Here is a 19,774-nt window from a genome sequence, read left to right as displayed (position 1 = left end):
GCTGCTAAAAGTCTACATTTCTCGCCGGCTCAAAAGTAAAGTGAGCAGCACAGGCCTAAAAGGTTCCCGCTTGTGCTCGTTCCCTTAAAGGTGCCACCAAATATTTTGCACACGTGTAAAGACCCTGACCTTCAGTTTTCAGACGAATGTAAATGGACGGGGCATGAAATCTGTATATCCTCCGTCTCACGAGAGAACTTGCCATTCGTTTACGGTGGCCACAGGTCCAGGACATGGTGGAATTCTTTTGCCAGTACATCAAGGGTGACAAGATCGGCCTGATTGCCAACGCGCACCTCGTCTGGGCTGATATACTGGACAGCGGCATCAACTCGCACCGCTGCCGCGAACTGGCACGCAAATGTGCCGTCAATCTTGACTTCGCCAAGTGCGGTGACCTCAAGGGCTTTCAGAACTCTGAGAAGCCACCCATGTACCCGGACTTCATGGAGAAGCTGGACACGAAGAACACCTACTGTTCGCGCAAGGTTCTCGGGCAGCTCTACCGAAATTGCAAAAAGGTATACTTCCGCGTTTCCCAACTTGTGGCTCAGGCGACTGCAGTTACTCTAATGGCGAAGACGGCGGAATTAAACGAAAAACTCTGCTTTCGAGGATAGTGCAGTTCATAATGCCCACGTCTCTTCTGTAACTCGTGCTTGCTCCTGGTTGGTGTTGTTTGGCGCTGCCTTTACTCCCTGACTGCTCACTCAGGTGTTAGATCTCAGGGCCTCATCTGTGACTGTTCCAAGATGTTTAGGTTTCTCGTTTTCAAATGAGCGACAGGACTTCTGAAAGTGCCGATGTTTGCTTCAAAGCTGGAATCTGCAAGATCCCAGTTTGAAAACACTTGAGCAACGTTGCATCAACCTGTAGCTTAGGGCCACTGGAGCTCTTGCATGAACCTGTCGGTCTTTACGCAGGTTCAATTTATAACATAACATCAACTATGACAGAGCCGTGAAGCTTCTGACATGAAGGTTATATGTTTTCATGAATGATCGCATGTCGATCATTGCATAAGCAACTTATTTGTTGCGGCCGTGCTTTTTACACGATATTTAGCAATATATTTGACGGTCGGAACTGAATACGTTGCTCTATGTACATAGCACATAGTATATTCGAGATATACCCCATGGCTGCTTCTGGCGATGTACTTTGTACATTTTGTTCATCGACAGTGACGAGTAGAACTGTAGCGTTTGTTTGTATTCGAGATGCTCAAGAAGTCCGTTGAACTCTGGCGGCCTGTTTGGGTTTTTCGTTCTGTGTGTCATTGCTGGAGCACCAACCATCAGGGTGCAATTAATGAGCTTCTATACAACATGCCAGTGTTGCTAGGTAGAAGCGTTTTGACTTGTTTAACCTGCACTCGGTTGCTCTCTACCGACTACCGTTCAGTATTATCACGGGGAAAATCTTGTCACTTGTCGCATCTAGCAGTAGTTATGAGGTCTCAGGACCAGTGCTCCTCGACTATCGGGGACCAAAGTAACTGGCCTGTCCCTCGCGCCGAGGATCGACACCACCAGTGCACAGTCATGCGCGCTCGCATGCAATGTGGCACGTTTGTGAACTTGAAAAAGGAGGCCAGTTAATTTTTGTCCCCGATTGTACGTTCACGGATGCTGTTTGCATTGTTTAGTCTTGATGTGCTGAATGCGTGCAACACACTGTTGTGTCATCCTTGTGTGGTTCCGATGAACAGGTTGAACTGAGCACCGAGTGCCTTGAAGTGGTGGAAGAGAGCCTTCCGGACCCCCGACTGCTGCTCGAGGGAAGAGAACAGTTCCTGAAAGAAGCCACGTCCGCCTATAAGCGGTACGCTTTAATGCCTCTGAACATTACACTATACGAAGTGTGTTGCACTAAAGGAGATGGCAGAAATTGCACCTTTTATCTTATTAGGCCAATGTGCTCTGACTACTGTGGGGTAAAAATGCGGTCATAAAACCATGGAAATCACTTGTCGTATTAGGCCTCTCTCAGTTAGTTGAAGCACAGACTGCTTCGGAGCCGTGGGTTGTGAATAATCTGTTTTTGCACTAGCGAGGCCTGTAAGGAATTAAAATAGCACGTGGGGAAATATTACCTCAATTTAGTGCTCACAGTTCTATTTTATTGACAAGTTTTTGTTATTTAACAGTCTCTACGGTAATACCAAGTCTCTATAATAGCAGGCACCATCAGCTTCATACTGACCTTACCACAACTGTTTCAACGAAGGGTGCTGAATATTTTCAAAATGACAACTTTATATACCATGGAGAGTACACAGCTTCTTGCAACATGTTGAAGGTCTTAGGCATTCAACAATTAGCGCCTTCTTTTATCCCCCGGCAGGAAAGACGGCGTAACTCAATGGGAATATATTAAGCTTGTAATATTGTGAAAACTGGAGAGTCCTGAGAGATTCTGCTCGAACATAGTTATTATCGTGGCCGACTCTTTCTTCTGGCTGCAAACTCTGACCTGCAAAAATGCTTCGTGCGCTCATGCCAACTATTTCCGACAGCCGTAGAAAAATAATGGGATGCACCAAACGACCAAAATTTCCTTGCTCATTTTTATTTTTTATCTCCACATGGTTGCAGCCGTCCGAACTAGGACCGTTTGTTAAAAATTCCCGTGCTTGCTCGCATCACTTGTACAGTTAAGTGACAGTACCTTATCGTTTTCGGTTGCTTGCATTTTCCATTACTTGCACCACCTGCACAGTTCATTGACAGTACACCATCATATTCCGTTTGTGTCAGCTTCATAGTTCAGTGATAGTACCTCATCCTTTTTAGTGGCCTGCTTCACCTTCACAGTTCTTCTTTACCTCAGTAAACATGGCACATACCCACGGGGGGGGGGGGGGATTGGCCAAGGTGTAGTGGCATAAACAAAGAAATTTCCACGGGAGATTACGACAAAATTTTAGCACCAAGCATGTATTTTGAAAAATGTATCAATCAAATTGACGGAAGAATATTTAAAGTTAAATAACACAGTATTTTGGTGAGAAAAAGAAGAGCTCGAATAATAATAAAAGAATTAGCAAATCAACCTAACAGTTGCAATTATCTATTCATGGAGAATCCCAAAAATTGAACCCAATGCAAATCTTTTGGCGCTCGCACCAAACGATAATAACTTTGGCAGAGATAATGGGAGCCCTAACCTGGAGAGAGGGACCTCCAGGCAAATCTTTCTCTGAAGTGCGAACTTTGTACAGTAGAGGAGAAAATGGTCTAAACAGATTCAACCTCCCCGCATTAGTCACATGGGTTTTTCGGTGTCAACCCACACCTGCATAGATATAAATTCAAATTGGGAATCCTGCACCGCAACCGCGTCATATTTACTTACACAGCCTGGATTTACATTAACGGACTTTCCAATTATATGCTAAGTGCTGATAATTAGTGTTATTTAGTAGGGGATCACGTAACCTGGCTGATATGTGTTGGAACCACTGAAACCTGGAAATCGCCAGCAGGCTGACATTCGGGGCATATAAGTGTCAATGAGCCGTCAGGAGCCGACCTTGCTACGTAATCAGCCACCTCATTTGAATGAATACCTGTATGGCCAAGGACCCAGACAAAACGGACATCCTTCAACGTGCATGGGACAAAAATCGCAGGAAACGGCTCAAAAAATCTTTTTTGAAGTTTCAAGGGAGGCAAACTGACAAACAATCAGCGAGGATATTAACGTCAGACACATGACATGGAATTTTGTGCAGGCTCATTCCAAGAGCCAAAAATTCCACAAAGAATATAGGAATATAATCTGGGATGCGGACAGAATAGTTCCATGCGAGAAGCTGTGAAAAGATGGCAACTGCAGCTTTTTGGCAGTTGACGGAGGCGTCGGTAGAAAGCACCGTATGATAGGGGTATTCCTCTATGTGATCAGAGAGAAGACCATTTAAAATGTTTGCTGGCATGTGTTTTGCATGAGATGGGACGATGTGGTCAAAATGGAATTCCACAGCTGCCGGCGTGTCGTCAACCCACTGGAAAGAACTGCGATCAACAGCAATCGGTGTTAAAAAGTTCTGTACTAACATAATTTGTGGCATTTGATACCGTGGCCAATGATGAGAAAAGAATACGGCCGGCTGAGACACAAAAATAGGAGTGCTGACATTAGTCACCGGGTCCATCGACTTGAGGAAGGCTCGCACCGTGAATATTTGAAAGCGGGAATTTAGATCAGGGATATGAGCTTCCAGATAAAGCAGGGCGTTTGAAAATTATTTTGGGAGGCCAAGGCAGAGACGTAGAGCTCGCCTTTCTAGTAAGATTAAGGATTGAATCTTGTAGTTTGCGCTACCAGAGAACAGAATGCAACCAAATTCAAGTATAGGTCTTACATAGGCTTTGTATAGTAACAATAATGTTTCGCGGCGCATCCCAAACTTTTTATTGGCGATTCTTGTCAGCCGGCCTGGAGCGCGTTCTCCTTTAAGAAGGCTCCAATCTAATGCAGGGTGATCAGTAACACCTAGATATTTTACGGATTCCACTTGTGGAATCAGGTTAGAGTGATGGACTAATGAAATGTGCAAAGGCGTGTCTGGAGGAAATACCAAAACGCTGCATTTGTCTACATTCAGGGTTAAATTATTACCCTGCAACCATACTCTAAGAGCATCCAAATATCCCTGCAGAATCTGGTAAAGCAAATGGATATCCCTGGACGAGGCGAAAAAAGCTATGTGATCTGCATACATCACAGATCAGGACGAATGGACGAATTATATCAGGACGAATGGGGATGCCACTGAGCAAAATATTAAAAAGCAGCGGGGATAGCACCGATCTTTGCGGAAAACCTCTTCATTGATAATATGTATTAGAACATAGGGTTCACTCAGTGCAATAAAGGTATATGTCCTTGAGAAATTCAGATATGCACGCATAAATGCAGGTTGGAGGTTGTTACTGAGCAAGTCTGTTAAGCAAAAAAGTATGTTCTACGCTGTATTAGACCTGTGCTACATCAAGAGTGCCCAAAGCTGAAACTTCCCTTCTGTGTAGCGAAAGCCGAATTCTGCTCTCTAGATCCACATGTGCGGACCATATAGAGCATCCGCGGCGAAAGCCAATCTGGGCTGAGCTGAGACCATTGACGTCATGAATATGTTTTGTGAAGTGACTGTGCACTGTTCTTTCTAATAATTTGACTAAGTTTGAAGTCAGCTCAATTGGCCAAACATTATCTAAGACGTATCCTTTTCCTGCATGTTTCATGAATAAAATCATTTCCGCTGTCTTCGAAATGTTTGGAATCGATGCATTTTCCAACGAAGCATTGACCATATCTAAGAGGTCGCTTGTAAAATCTTGGGGTAAAATTTTAATCGTACCAACAGTGACACCATCTGGTCAAGGACCTGCAGGATGCAACATTGCCAGGACTGAGAGGAGCTCTGATGCATCAACCTCGGTATAATCCGAAGATGGTGAGATTGTGCACAAAGGGACGTTTCTCTGCATCTGGAAGCGTAATGGCAATCCCTGAGCAATACGCTCCATGGTTTCCTGAGCCTTTGTGGTGATAACACTGTTGAACTAGTGAGGAGAGAGACTGCTGAACTCTTGTTATGCGCCATGAATCTATACAGGGCCTTCCGATTGCGAGGATTTGAAAGTTATGTGTTTAAATTTTGGTTATGTTCCTCCTTGGCTTTTGCAGTTGTTCTTTTGAAAGATGCTGAGAAGAATTTGTAACTAAACCAGTTAGCTGGACTCTGGTTGCAGAATAGCCGGTGCCAGGCCCCTTTTCTGCGACGATAGGCCTTCTCACTTTCTTCTGTCCACCAAGGAGACGGCTGTTTATTAGAGACTGCTGTGGGTACAGCGAATATTGAGAGGTCTACTGCATTTTACAAAAATGAAACCGTCTGCTGAGCTCTGTCTTCCCAGCTTGTACTATAGAGTTAAATGAGGAAGACATCAGATTTTTATAGATATGGTGGTTGACAATTTTATGGGTTACACAACTAGCTTTGAGCGGAGATAACCGGATAGTGAATGTTATAGGAAGGTGATCACTAGATGTACCCGAATCCTCTGTCGACCAGTCAGTCACCTCTAGCCTACCTGCTGATACTGTTAAGTCAATGGTAGAGCGAGAAACCCCTCGCATAAAGGTTATTTCTCTAGAATTGCAGCAGCGTACAGAATTTGCAGACAGCCACGACCAGAGAAGCTTGCCACAGGAATCAGTACGACTTCCCAGTCACCATGGTGAGAGTTAAAATCCCCTGCGATGGCTGCACTGCTTGTGCCTGTCACCAAGCTGTCTAAAGAGTCTGTCCTCTGTGCACCTAAAGTAAAATAGAGGTTAGCAATTGTAATATCGACGCAATGCGGAAATAAAATTTTGATCGCTAGAAGGTCACAGTCAGGGAGAATTTTCTTAGAGATAGATGCCTGATGACACAAATGTTTAGATAGCATGGTTACCAATCCGTCTCCCCTGCCAACATTTCGATCTGACCTGAAAACTCGAAAGTTCCTCATTTAAAACGATTTACAAGGTGATAACCAAGTTTCTTGTAGAAGCACAATATATCAGGTTTATGTTTGTGAATAAGTATTTCTAGATCTGGAAGAGAAGACAATACGGATCGGCAATTCCATTTTAACACTTTAATACCTGCCATGATTAATGACCAATTGAAGAGGTAGAAACCGTCTCTTTAAGGATGTAAACATGGGGAAGAAGTTTGGGTGGTCCTTTTTTAGCTTTCATCTGTGGAGAACTAGAATTAGTGACGAGGAAGCAAGGCGCTTGAGCGTAGGGCACGACATTTCGACATCTGTGTGCAGGTGTCAGTGCGACATGCACTGCTAGGAACAGAGATGTTAGGTGGGACCTGGGGTGCATCAGGAGGTGATTTTGAGTGGTCCTGCACAAGCTGAAACAGCTGCAGACGTTGCTGAAAGGACGGTTGTTGATGGTGTCACAGATTGAACTACAACAAACTGAGCCACCGCCTCAGAAAATGTGTTGAGCATTCGCTCAACCACATCATTTAGGGCTTTTTACACTGTGGTCACAGTTGAGGCAGTCAAGTTGGACTCAATCTCCCCAACAGAAGCGCGCACACGACTAGCGTATGAGACTTTCCTGTTAAGAGCAGCGTAGGCATCGACCCTAGAGCACCGGTTCTCTTTGATAATGTCCAACAAGCTACGCTCTTCACTACGTTTTGCGCAATTGGCATCATCAGCTGAGTGAATGTTGCTGCAGATGCAATGAGGCTGCTCTGAGGTGCAGTTATCAGCAGAATGACCTTCTCCATATAAATGGCAAGGGGTCTCCGACTTGAATGCTTTGCCGCTATGCCCGAACCGAGAGCAGTTGATGCATTGAAGAGGGCGGGGTTCTAGTGGGTCCACAAGGTAAACAATTGGCCAGATTTTAGTTCAGAAGGGCAGGAAGAGCCAGCAAAAGTTGTTATTACAGATTCAGCAGCAAGACGTGAGCCATTTGCCTCTCTACTACAGCGGTAGACTTAAAGGACCCCAAGTCCTGCATCCGGAAATTCTTCTAGAATTTCGTGCAGAAATGGTGCTGGGTCAACACCACGTACGATACCATTGAAACATGCAAGCTGTTCAGGAATGAATGCTTTCACCGGCAATGAGCTGGAAATTTTGCACTAAAGCAAGTTAGCAACACAATAGGCGCCTGAGGGCTTGCACACAATGCCTGAATGGCCAAATTGACGCATTTCAGAGATCTGCAGATAATGGACTGTCAATGGTCTTAGCTCCTGTTGACTTAGTTGGGGGGTTTTCATTTTGTTTGCACCCTCACCGATTGGGACGAGAACCACGGGAATTGCATCAATGCCATTTTTTGGAAGGACTCAAGCGGCAGGCTTTGGGCTGGCAAGCTGGCAAACCAAGCTGCCAACCTTTCACCTGGGGAGGTCAACGACATCTTTCAGCAAAACGCACCGTCAGATTCACATGAACTGTGCCTTAACCTACACCTTGGCCAAAACCCCCTCACATAGTGCGGGCTCACCAATGATGAACAAGCCGGAACCACCAGGAGAACCAGAGAACAGCAGCTGCCAGCAAAACACATCAGCCAAGCAAACTTCTTCCTCCCCGTTTCCAGTCACAAATCACAGTTCAGTGACAGTGCTTCATCCTTTTTTATTGCTCCAGGTATGCAAAGAAGATTCGGGCACTGCTGAAGTCGTACCGGATCGAAACCGAAAGCGAGGCTTTCTCCGGGGCTGTGTCCAAGCTCAGCAAATATATGAAGGAGAACGACCCTACGGACATGGCCATGGTGCTCGAGAGCCAGGTCGAGCATGTGGTGCGCCGAACGCGCGAAGAGTTTTTCTCTGAGCAGCTCGACGAGGCTCACGAGAAGCTTAAGGCCTCCGCCTGGTACCAGGTGAGGCGTACTGCGCTTTCAATCTGGTATTGAGCTGTGCTATCGTCAGTGCATATTGAGGGAAGCTGGGCATTCGAACAAACGAGCCGAAAAAAAATATGGCTCATGAACGCAACGATAAAGGCTGCCGCTTTATAATCTTGACAACGGTGTTGTAGTCGTTTCACTTTCTTTGTCCTTCGCTTTGTTATTTAGCCATATGTAGAACTTAATGGCTGAAATAACATCTCAGGGAGGAATACCAGCACCCGCAGATTTAACGCGGATGGTGAAGCATGTGGCTTGGAGGACTGACCCCAGTGCCACGGAGCGTTGGCCGTTATGTCTGAGACCATGTTGCACAGTGTGTTTGCAGCGGCTGACGATAACGGGTGGCCATAGGATGGCCTGCCGTCTCTATCGTCGTTAACGGTGCTGATGTCACTCGAAGAGACACGCTCGATAAATCGTGTTAAGCTTGCGGGCGGTGTCACAATGCAAGATAGGAGATATATCTGTATTACAAATTAACTTTCATTTGCGGTTGAGTGTGCGTGTCTGCATGTGCAAAAGGAGCCGATGTCACATCACGCCCTTAAAGGTGGAGGTGCAGTGTCTCCGCAAAATTTTCAGCGTCTTTTGAAGACATTTCACTGCGATGCATGTTTTGCCAAAGGTCCATGGTCTTGCTTCGGCGTGTTTCGTTCGACGCGACTGCACACTGAACACCTTACGGCGACTAGTTTAAGGCTAACACCTTGTGGAAGACACATTGTAAATGTATTATGCTGTGTCGGGGAGCAGGTGACGTACGAGCTTCAGTCCTCCGAAGGTGGCATCCAGAGCTTCCCCTGGGTGGTGTGCGATGTGCTCATGCGCATCGTGGTCAACACGTCCTCTTGCCTCCCTGTGCCGGCATCGCGCAACAGCTTCTGCCAACGACTCGGGGCGCTGCTGCTTGGCCTGCCGCACCCTGGTGGCGGTGACCAGGACGGCACACAGCACGGCGACACGCAGGTGCTGACCAACCTGCTCAGGCTCATGTACGACTGGATCGACTCCAGTCGCGAGTTTCTCTTTGTCAAGAACACAGAGGAGTTGGGCGTCTACAAGAGTATCATGCGCGAGGCCTGTTTTAAGGTGCGTGATGGCAGCAAAAAAGCTGCGTTGGGTGGATTTCCTGGGCTACGAGACCAAAGAGTAGACCTACAAGCTAGAGGGCTTGGCTCCTTTATGTGCTTCGTGCATAAGGTTCTTTTCTGCATCGCCGTTTGCTGCCTAGAGTTCGCCATCCAACGGCCGTAAGAAGCGGGGTGGAGGCAGCAATGTGGTTCGCCTGTTCGAACAAAACTCAGTCTGTTTTTTAAACATAAACGTAGCATACAGCTACATGTGGCAGCTTTGAAAGGAGGCGCCATGTGCTGTTGTATGGGAAGCTTGCGAAGTGCTGGCATTTTGTTTCGTGTTCTGATATCACAGCTGCGTCGATGGTCTACCAGGATGATGATGACGACCTTGTAACTCGGTATAGGCGCCAATTTGTGTTGTGTGGTATGAATATAACATTTTAACATAGCACCCACGTACTGGGCATGTACCGGATGAGCTGCTCTTGGCCAGCGGTAAAGTAGACGCACCTGCATTAGACAATCGGCTGGTACGATCACGACTGGGATAGTACGTCTCCGCTGTCATAACTGAGTAATAACGAGCAGTCATTCTACACTGACGATTTCTCCTGCCTTATGTTCGGCTTTTTTTAAAACAACAGGGAAATGTGCACGATTGGGCACGTAACCTGGGTTGAGGTTTATTTTGTGAAAATCCCGAGAGCTTAAGTAGGCTGAGAGGGTATTTACAAGCTCCTTCAAGACATTTCGCACGCTCCCAGTATGAAGTGAAGGCGACTCTGTGTGGTAACACAGTAAGCGAATGTCATCGCTCTACCAAGAAAAACGTATTCGTAGATAAATGCACTTAAATATTGTGTGCCATCCTCAGCGTGGGGGAGTTATCGGTGGAGGCTCACTATTCACCTCCCATCACAGGTGTCCCGCTCCATCTCGAGGGACATGCCGCCGCACAAGCTGGTGATCCTGTGCCTGCGCTTTGCGTGCGCATGGTGCCTCAAGATCTTCCAGGGCGGAAGCGACGGGGAGGTGATCTCCAAGGAGTGCCGGCGCCGCTACCGGCTGGGACACCTGGCCCTGATCACGCTCAACCGACTTTCCATGTCCGGCAACCTGGCCTACCTGCGCAGGGCACCCGAGGGGTGCCCCTCCACAGAGCTGATCAGGTATATTTCACACCTTTCTTCTAAACTGGAGTGACGTCGCTTGAAGAACTGAATGAATCCAGTGACGTCAAGGTGCATTTGCCCTTAACGCTGTGACGTTACCGAACTCGCCTGTGAAACCTGTGAACAACCAGTGTTTGGTGCTTTCCGGTGTCGCCGACATCATCAGGAATATGTCCGGGTTGGCCAGGCAATCCTGACATCGAGGCGCACTTAAGCCTCAGATGGAGATTGAAACGGTCTGTACAAAATTATTTGCAAATAATTATTGTCTCTGTGCAGCGGTGGGTCGAGCTCATTGTCATGATTACTAGGCCTGTGGACCTCTTTCAAGGCAAAGAAACTGACACAGAATTTTTTCTGTTACCCTTTAAAGGGGAGAACAATCAAAATACGTAGCAGACAGCTTCTAAAGATTTCCAGGCAGCAGCGGAGGCATCGATTCCTGTTTTGAGCAAGGGTACTGCTGGGAATTCTGTACCAGTAATGCTCCTCTCTCCTATTGACTCAAACCCGGAATTGGTCGTTAAACATTCGCGTCACCTTTGTTGAGGGCTTACGTTGTGCTCATGTTCTACGGAACCTTAACGTAGAACACCACTGACACAGGAAAGACGTCCGTGAGTCTGTGAACATTTTTCCGTGCGCACCGCTACATGCTTAAGCAGTTCACAAGGAGTCTAAGGAGAGCAAAGATGTAGGCCAATTGGTGAGGATTAGTTGCTTGGGAATACACTGCACATTCATCAGATATTGCATCAATCGGCCATAATCGTCATATATTCATTACCCTCCTCAATGCCTTGCTTTCATGCTTTCCTTGAGGTGTTTTCTAACGAAACGCTAACGAACCGTGCCATGAGCCCCAATTGGCAGGCTGTGTGACTGCCGTTTGTTACGTGTGTACGTTACCTGCATGCTTGGAGAAGTGCTATAAAATCGGCATACGCCGTCTCAGTGCCATTTATTGAGGAAGTTAACAGAAACAGCCGCTGCATGTTTCGCAAATCCAACCTGCGAATTTACAGCTTTTTTAAAGCACCCTTACTCGCAGTGCATCGATATTTGTATTCACCGCAGTATCCTGAAATGCGTTAATAGTAGTCTGTCAACCTGTTGGCTGTCCCCAGGATTTACATCAACCGGGAAGACGAAGAATTCTTCGAAATCCTGCGCCGCTACGAGGACATCATCAAGAAGATCATGATGGACTGGTCCGGCGTTGAGGACATCCAGTGTGACCTCAAGACGGACCGTATGGACGAGTGGTTTCTCCAGCTAATGGTCACCGGGAGCCGCTGGGCGCTGGAGCGCCTCAAGGAGATCGTTGTCTACCCGTCTTTCCGCGAGGTGCTTTTGCTCGCGTTCGAGCGGGAGAAGAACGCCATCGGTGGAACACTAGAGTGATTGCCTTGATGCTTTGCACCGGCAACAGAATTTTTCTTGAAGGTGTCTAGGTTGGCAGCCCCCTAGCTAGGGGGCATGGTGAGGCTGTGGCCGGTTGGCGATGCTTCTGGAGGGCAGCTGACTTTCCCACTGTGTCTTTGGATTTGATTTTACTGTTGCTTTTTTGCTCTGCTGCTGCATGGGCTTCTGGTGTGTGGAGGCAGGCGGGTTGGTGATGGATGCATGGTTCTTGTGGAGGGCAGAGTAGGGAGGTCTTTGGCACTTCTTGAGGCTTCACATGGAGAAAATTTCTTGTCTTCACACAGATAACGCTGCCCTTAGTGCTATTGTTGCAAACTTTTTTTTTACTTGGCAATTACAACTTCCTGGAAACGCCAATAAATGGCTACAGCGACGTGGCGTGTGTCCTTTCCACAGGCTCTTTGATAAATCAGAGCATAGCGACGGATTCATCGTGCGATTCAGTATCTTGGATCACCCACCGGTCACCCAAGATGCAATGAACGTGTTAAAGCATCATTTTGGGTGTTTTCTCAAATCCTCTTGCCAATATATTAGGACATAGAATTTATTTATTTATTTATTTCAATAACTAAAAGGCCCCTGTGGCGGTAGAGAAGGAGTGGAGTGCAATAATATATTTATCATCATAACACAGGAATTGCAGCAATTTAGCAGCAATAGAGGAATTGCGGCAAAACAGCGGCAATTTCATTTCAAGTTTATTTCGTTTGTTGCAGTGACAGTTTATACCGTTGAAATGTATGGCATTAGTGAGTTGCATTTTCCCTTTCTCGTGTGGTCTGCTGATGTGCCTTCCAAAGGAGAATGCCAAAGCATAATGCTAAGAAAGTGAGCAGTAGGAGGGATACCCAGCGTGGATCATTGGGGATGTGGTTGAAGGGGAGCGGGTAGCAAGGCTGACGGACTCTCCATGCATGCTCGAAGTGCCTTCAGCCGACAAGGAGTCCGAGCTGTGGTAACTCAGGCTTGGGAGTAGGAGACAGGGAAAGTATTGGTTGTGAGGAAGGTTTCCAGCCTTGCAAGGAGTTTTGAAAGAGTGAGCGATGAAGCTTTTATTGATGGTGTACCTTATGGCGTTCATGCAACTACGAATGCCACATACACGAGTGGTGACAGCTTCGCTCTTATGCTGCATGCCACTGAAATGAACATGAGCTAAATGGGCTCCATACAAACATTTTGTGTTGTGTTTGTGATATTTTATGCACTTTATGAGCACACCAATATTTTTGTTAGTCGTGAAACAGTCTTCTACGTACGTTTGTTGTGTAAAGTATTTGCCCCTTATTTCATATAGTGGTGATGATTGTTCGGTTAAGAGTCTGGCTGTTCCTCTAAGAGACCTTTATGAATCTGCGCTGACCAAAGATAACGGTGGTGTGGAGGATGGTTTGTCCCCTGTCATTGCTTAAGCCTGTTCAGCCATTCGCCATGCATTGGGAATAAAAATATTTTGCAAACGTTCTGGCTCTTGTCTGTGCTGAGAGAGTGGGTGGGCACACTCAAGCTTTATCCATGAGTATCATCATAAAGATCAGAGATTACTTAGCACCTTTAGGGACAAGTTGCCCCATTCACCTCTGTTATGTTGTAAAACGATTTAAAGTTGCACTGAAGAGGAATCTGAACTCAGCTTTTTACCACGGGAACTCTATCTACACGTTCTGGGCATTCTTAGAAACTTCTATTGTCCTGTGCTGCCAATTACCCTAATTAAATCGGAATTAACGTACCGGCTCGCGCCTTTTTTGAACTCAACGCGGTAGGGAGGAGGAGTCAACTAACGCGTCGAGTCCGCGGCGGCTTGTCTCTCTGCCATTGGTGGAGTGATACGTAAATCAGAGTCCACGTGTATCTTTATTTCCGCGGGCCTAATTTTCGGGTGTATTGTCTGTGAATTAAACAGTTTATTCACAAAAACATAAAAACTAAATAAAAGCGAAAGTGAGCTGCCACTGTACTCAAAGGCACTCGACGCGTTGGTTAACTTCGCCTACCTAGCGCGTTCAATTCAAAAAAAGGGGGGAGCCGGGACGCTTAATCCGATCTAAGTTTCTAAGAATGCCCGGGATGTGTAGATAGAGTTCCCGTGATAAAAAGACGAGTTCAGATTCCTATATAGTGCACCTTTAATTTCTGTGAATGCCTAATTTTCTCGTTTTGTCCAGAATCACATAAACAGCACATTGCAAAAAATTGCTGCCGTGAATAATGTGGTAAAAAGGAGCACTAAGGAGCTTCTCACTTATCCTTTCCAAAATTTAGCACTCTCGAAATATTCCGGTATCGTGAGTTTGCCTGAATGTGTGAAATATTAACCTTGAGAAAAATGACTTGTTTACGGTATCTCATTTCGGAACATGAACATGGTGCTTGGTCCATTGTCTACTTTGGGCATTGCGCATGTTAACAGTGCATATAGCGCTCCTGCACATTCCTGCGTGGTGCACATAAATGCTAAGTGATGCAACATGCTGTAACATGGCGGATGCAAACCAACCTGCACATGATACTGCCATCAGAGTATCGATGGCAACTTCTGTTGCAAGTATAATAAATACTGTTGAAGGTTCTCATGTATGATCATAGGTTTTGGTTGCTGTAGTATCTGACCACTGCGGCAATGTTTGAGAGTTATATCCCAGCTGCAATAACCATATTTCAAATGAGGCAAAAATATATTCAAAAACCGGGGGGCACTCAAGCCTCACCATAAAGATATAATGCGCAAGCTAATGGATCAATGCCCCATATATACAAAACTGGGCATCCTGTACTTAGCATTCATAGAACCCTGGGAGTACTCATACCATTCCTGGCGCAGTAGGGCAGCGGTTACGCAATGCGCCACTAACCTGTGAAGGCCGATGCTGCCACTGGTGGGACATGTGCGATCCAGGTTTCTCTTCTCAGCAGCCTCTCTCGACCAATAATTAATATAATTGCCACGGTGGGCAGTTTGTGCACAGTCCTGTGGGCATGTTGTGATGCCGCCACAAGGTGACATGATTTAGCTGGCCCACCCACCTTCTAAGTTGCTTCTCTGGGGATTTTTCGCTTACTGTGGCCGATGCCGACGTCGAATGTTCTGCCACATGAACTCCCTAAAGCTATCGCGTTAAAAGCACATGTATTCTTATATTTCCGTGCACACTGCAAAACCCCATATGGTCAAAACAGTCTGGAGTACACCAATACATCTGCCTCACAACCGACTGTCTATTTTGGGCGCATAAAAAGGCAGTGGCCAGTAGCCTTCCCCCATCTGCTAGCAGACCCTTCTCGTCTGCCGTCAGTGAAGAAAAGTACTCGTTATTACAATGTGCACGGGTGTAAAATCTCTTTGTTCATCTGCTCAGACAGCTTTTGCTGTATGAATCGTCTCTGGATACATTCAAACACGCCAGCATACTACAAAGACCGACATGCATCTTGCCTTCAATGTGAAACTTATATTTTAAATCCACATGGTATTTATTCAATCTTGGCCCACGATGTAAACGAGGCCCTATGCAGTTGAATGAATCCCTGTGCAGTGTGAACGCTTCTCGCGGTCGCTGAACCCAGCGATTGTCATGTGCCCTCTGGGCCTAACCGGAATCATCTGGGTGCTCGGCGTAGCAGCAGTCCTCTGGGACGCGGCGGTCGTTGATAATAATAATAATAATTGTTTTTTTGGGGAAAGGAAATGGCGCAGTATCTGTCTCATATATCGTTGGACACCTGAACCGCGCCGTAAGGGGAGGGATAAGAGAGGGAGTGAAAGAAGAAAGGAAGAATTAGGTGCCGTAGTGGAGGGCTCCGGAATAATTTCGACCACCTGGGGATCTTTAACGTGCACTGACATCGCACAGCACACGGGCGCCTTAGCGTTTTTCCTCCATAAAAACGCAGCCGCCGCGGTCGGGTTCGAACCCGGGAACTCCGGATCAGTAGTCGAGCGCCCTAACCACTGAGCCACCGCGGCGGGTGCGGTCGTTGACGACGACGCTGACTCAGACAGGCTGAGGTTCGCCGATAGCCTCTTGATGGGCCGGTCCAGTTCGTTGAGCGCGTTGTGCAGCTGTCCCAGCAGCACATTGCGCTGGCCGCAGTTGCCGTTGTAGTCGTCCATGTCAACGGTCACCACGGCAATACTGCCCATACGCATTCGCTTGGCGAACAGCACCTGCGCGGTATTTGTCGACCATTAACTGCCTTGCAGGCGTAAACACAAACCCGGAAGGCGTACCCGTCCGACGGCTCACTCACTTTGGCCTCGGCTGCTGAGCCCAAGGTTGCGATTTTGAATCCAGCTGTGTCGACCGCATTTAAATGAAGGTGAGAAACGCTAAACTCTGTGGCAGCTGTTAGCCCGTTTCGCGCATGTGGTGCTTCCACGTGGTTTTACTGGCCATGTGCAAAGTTTAGCTACCACTGCGTTTAGCGTTTTTATGGATAGCATAAGAGTCCCATGTCCCCGCACTCGCCAATGGTGTCACACCTTGCGACCAGCAAGGTAAAAACTGGCACCTTAGCATATGCTAGAGCCACCTGCCAAGAACATAGAAGAGACAGCTGCGGCATGCCACTGTTGGCAGACGGCAGTGCAGAAATGAGCATCACCCTCTCCTCTTCCTGGGGAGAGGTGAGAAAGTCAGCAAGATGACCGCTGTTGGAAGAACCTTGTCATATGCCACGGCTGGCAGGTGCAAAGTCATGCATGGCACCTCACAGTGAGGTTCTTATGTTCCCGCATTGTCACAGCTTATAACGATTAGGTGTCCAAATTTTCGCAGCTCAGCGTAAACGGCAATTCTTTAAATGGTGTGTGTAACTAGTACAACTTAACGTGTGCATAACCTTCATTTGTCATGAAGTGTTTTTACACCCCCACAGCTGCTTTGAATGCGCTGTCGATCGTACCGTGCGTTTACCTCATTCCACATTAACACCGGTTCTTCCGCTACGAACAGCACACCACTGCGGTCACTGTAATGATTGTAAATGTCTCCTGTCTGTTGGACTCCCGTGCAGTGGCGACAGCGCTCTCTTTCTCGCTTCTATCTTCTGAAGTGCTTGTTCTTGACGCGCCGTTTCTCCTCTCCCGCAAACTTTCAAAGCGCGTCTCGCCAGCCGCCTCGAGCGCGGAAGGTGGTGTGCCTCTCTTTCTTCCGCAGTGGTGAACGGTGTGGACGGCGCACGACGCCATTTTTTTGGGGGTCTTTTTACCGACAGCTCTCGCTGTAAACCGTCTGCTGTGCGACTGGGGGCCGCGTTAAAGAACCCCAGGGTGCCTAAATTTATGGAGCCTTCCACTGCAGTGTCCCTCGTAGCAAGAAATGAGACGCAAACAAGACAACTGAGCAACAAACAGCACTGTAAGAAGCGTCTAGCCAGGGGAAGCTCAATGCTGGCTCCTGTTATTAATTTCGAAGGTGCGAAAACTTTTTGCTGAAATCTTAATCAACCTCGCTTGTATTTACTCTCCAGGAGGTAATATGTTGGTTTTATTTGTGTTTCCACCTCAGCTTCCTTCTTTTCATGGCTGATAGTATAGAGTTTGGGACTTTAAAGCTCATATAACTCAGAAACGTACCTTCAGGCCGTGAACGCAGCACAGTGACTTGCGCTTTCAGTTATGTGATGTGGCATCAACGTGTCAGCAATGCATTGGTCATGTGAGAGACGACGTGACAACCTAACTTTGTCTATACCCAGCTTAAGCATATCGCAATAGTGCGTGAGGGTAATTCCACTCCTGAACAGCTGCTCCAGCATACGTCCGCGAAAGCTTTATGGCCGTAATTCTGCGTTGCGGAACTTCAGATGCTACAATAACAAGACAGGGGTAAAGAGCACGGGGTATAGGTTACAGAATGCAGGGGACGATAAGGGAAGAATTGTGTAGGTTTTCGCTGTACACGTGGTCTCAAGCACGGCGGCCACTACCTGTGACGTGAGTGCAAGCCACCGCTCCGGAATGTCCTGATGCATGCGCCGCCCTGATTTTCAAGGCGTGCTTCACGGATATGTTTTACAGACAAGCAGTAGATTGAGTGCGACGCTTCGCAAATCAGAAACATTGCGAGCTAGGATACGCGCACAGACGTTGTTGAGAATGGTGGCCTTGTTGTCGTAGCCAATCCACTGTCCTTTGTCCCGGTTGACGGCGATCTTGCAGTCGGCTTCCTTGTTGTACAGTGGCACCGACAGGTCGGAGCTGAATTCGAGGCAGATCTGCGCACGCGTGCACCGCATGCACGTGGTCAGTCGGCATCTTGTGTGCATAGACATTGTGCAAAAGCGCCGTGAGTGTGTGTAACTGTAGCACGTTTATTATGGTTGCATCTGGTAATACAGTGTTTAGCACCGCGCCGTACGGTAAGCACGCTAACTACGGTAATTCCAACCGCACGGATAATATGGCTAAGCAAGCATGGCGGCGTTAGCAACGACAAAGCTTTAACATATTCACCTCTCCTATGCTCTCTACATAGTGAAGAGAAGTGACTTTGCCATAAGGCAGGCTATATCAGCCCTAGAATTGACAGTGCAAAGAAAACTACCGTTGCGCACACATCTTAGTCAAATTAGAGACCGGACGAAACGAAACCCTCCTGGACACAGATCCTCTACGGCCATTTTAGAAAGTGACAGTCGAACCTTGTTATGACGAAACGATTTATAGCGAAAAATTGAATACAACTAAGCACTGGCGATTCTCCTTGGGAGCGCGGTAAATATGGGCTATGAAGAACCACTTCGTTAAAACGAGGTTCAGTTGTATATCTATCGATGATAAGTGCCATTTGCGGTGGTATTGTGAAACGTGCGAAGAAGCGATCAGTGGCCAAGGCGACGACCAGGATCGGTGGCTGCGTAGAAAAGACGCGACATAAGCACCTCGAAATAGACGAGAAGCCCGCGCTCGTCGATGAACGGTCTCGGGGGAGCGGGTCCACGGACGCTAGCTCGCAGCTCGTAGCTCCCAGTGTTGCGTAGCCCGTAGGCGTAGCCGAACAGCGACAACTCCAGGGCTACGCGCTTCCGGGAGCGTAGCTCGCCGAGGAACGCCTCGCTCGCCTCCACCTGCGCGTCATGCATGCTACGTTGGATCAGTGCGTGGGTAAAATTGAAAATTGGTCTTTCAGTAAAAGAAATGGCACAGAGATTGTCTCGCATATCTCGGTGGACCCCGGAACCGCGCCGTAAGGGAAGGAATAAAAGTCGGAGTGAAAGAACAAAGGAAGAAAGAGGTGCCGTAGTAGAGGTCTCCAGAATAATTACGACCACCTGAGTATCTTTGACGTGCACCAAAATCGCACAGCACACGGGCACCTTTGCGTCCCGCCTCCATCGAAACGTGGCCACCGCGTCTGGTTCGAACCCGGGAAATCCGGCTCATTAGCCGGGCACTCTATCCACTAAACCACCAGGGCGGAAAGTGCGTAGGTGCAATCATTTAAACCTGCGCTTGCACAGAATTTCTGGGATAAGCGATGTGGCGGATGGGCCACCTGCCACTTACTATAAGACGGACATCGCTCGCCATTTCCGTTTGCAGTAACGCATTAATAATCCGTGTGAAACCGGAAATCAGGCATCCACAGCTGAAACAAAATTTGTTCCTCGACTAATCTGTTCGTGTCGCTTGGAAGGTATGTA

The 19,774-nt window shown here is 47.4% G+C and overlaps 2 protein-coding genes across 2 annotated transcripts in view; one reads left to right on the top strand and one right to left on the bottom strand.

The window, feature by feature from the left end:
• LOC144093813 (uncharacterized) overlaps positions 1-13,181 on the top strand; it is a 35,558-nt gene extending 22,377 nt beyond the window's left edge. Inside the window, exons 16-21 of the mRNA XM_077627558.1 lie at positions 225-521; positions 1,712-1,824; positions 8,187-8,421; positions 9,205-9,540; positions 10,449-10,696; positions 11,827-13,181. Of these exons, the coding sequence (XP_077483684.1) occupies positions 225-521; positions 1,712-1,824; positions 8,187-8,421; positions 9,205-9,540; positions 10,449-10,696; positions 11,827-12,103 (1,506 nt within the window). The 3' untranslated portion in view covers positions 12,104-13,181. The remainder of the gene's footprint in view (positions 1-224; positions 522-1,711; positions 1,825-8,186; positions 8,422-9,204; positions 9,541-10,448; positions 10,697-11,826) is intronic.
• Positions 13,182-14,533: 1,352 nt separating this feature from the next.
• On the bottom strand, positions 14,534-19,213 carry LOC144093733 (chitinase-3-like protein 1). The gene is made up of 4 exons (XM_077627451.1): positions 19,013-19,213; positions 18,218-18,346; positions 16,078-16,295; positions 14,534-14,564 (listed from the first exon to the last, which is right to left on the bottom strand). Exons 1-4 carry the CDS (start codon positions 19,211-19,213, stop codon positions 14,534-14,536), a joined length of 579 nt encoding a protein of 192 aa, XP_077483577.1.
• Between the last annotated feature and the right edge of the window lie 561 nt (positions 19,214-19,774).

Source organism: Amblyomma americanum, chromosome 1 (genome assembly GCF_052857255.1).
Source record: "Amblyomma americanum isolate KBUSLIRL-KWMA chromosome 1, ASM5285725v1, whole genome shotgun sequence".
Taxonomy (NCBI): domain Eukaryota; kingdom Metazoa; phylum Arthropoda; class Arachnida; order Ixodida; family Ixodidae; genus Amblyomma; species Amblyomma americanum.
The sequence above is the reverse complement of the archived record's forward strand: the minus strand, read 5'-3'. Positions and strand labels throughout refer to the sequence as shown.

Excerpts from the sequence above, each read along its gene's own strand:
- LOC144093733 (XM_077627451.1), bottom strand. The coding sequence starts at position 19,213 with ATGCATGACGCGCAGGTGGAGGCGAGCGAGGCGTTCCTCGGCGAGCTA. Across the intron at positions 18,347-19,012 it reads GGCTTCTCGTCTATTTCGAG|ATCTGCCTCGAATTCAGCTC; the intron begins GTGCTTATGTCG and ends ACGCGTGCGCAG. Across the intron at positions 16,296-18,217 it reads AGGCCACCATTCTCAACAAC|GTGCTGTTCGCCAAGCGAAT; the intron begins GTCTGTGCGCGT and ends AATACCGCGCAG.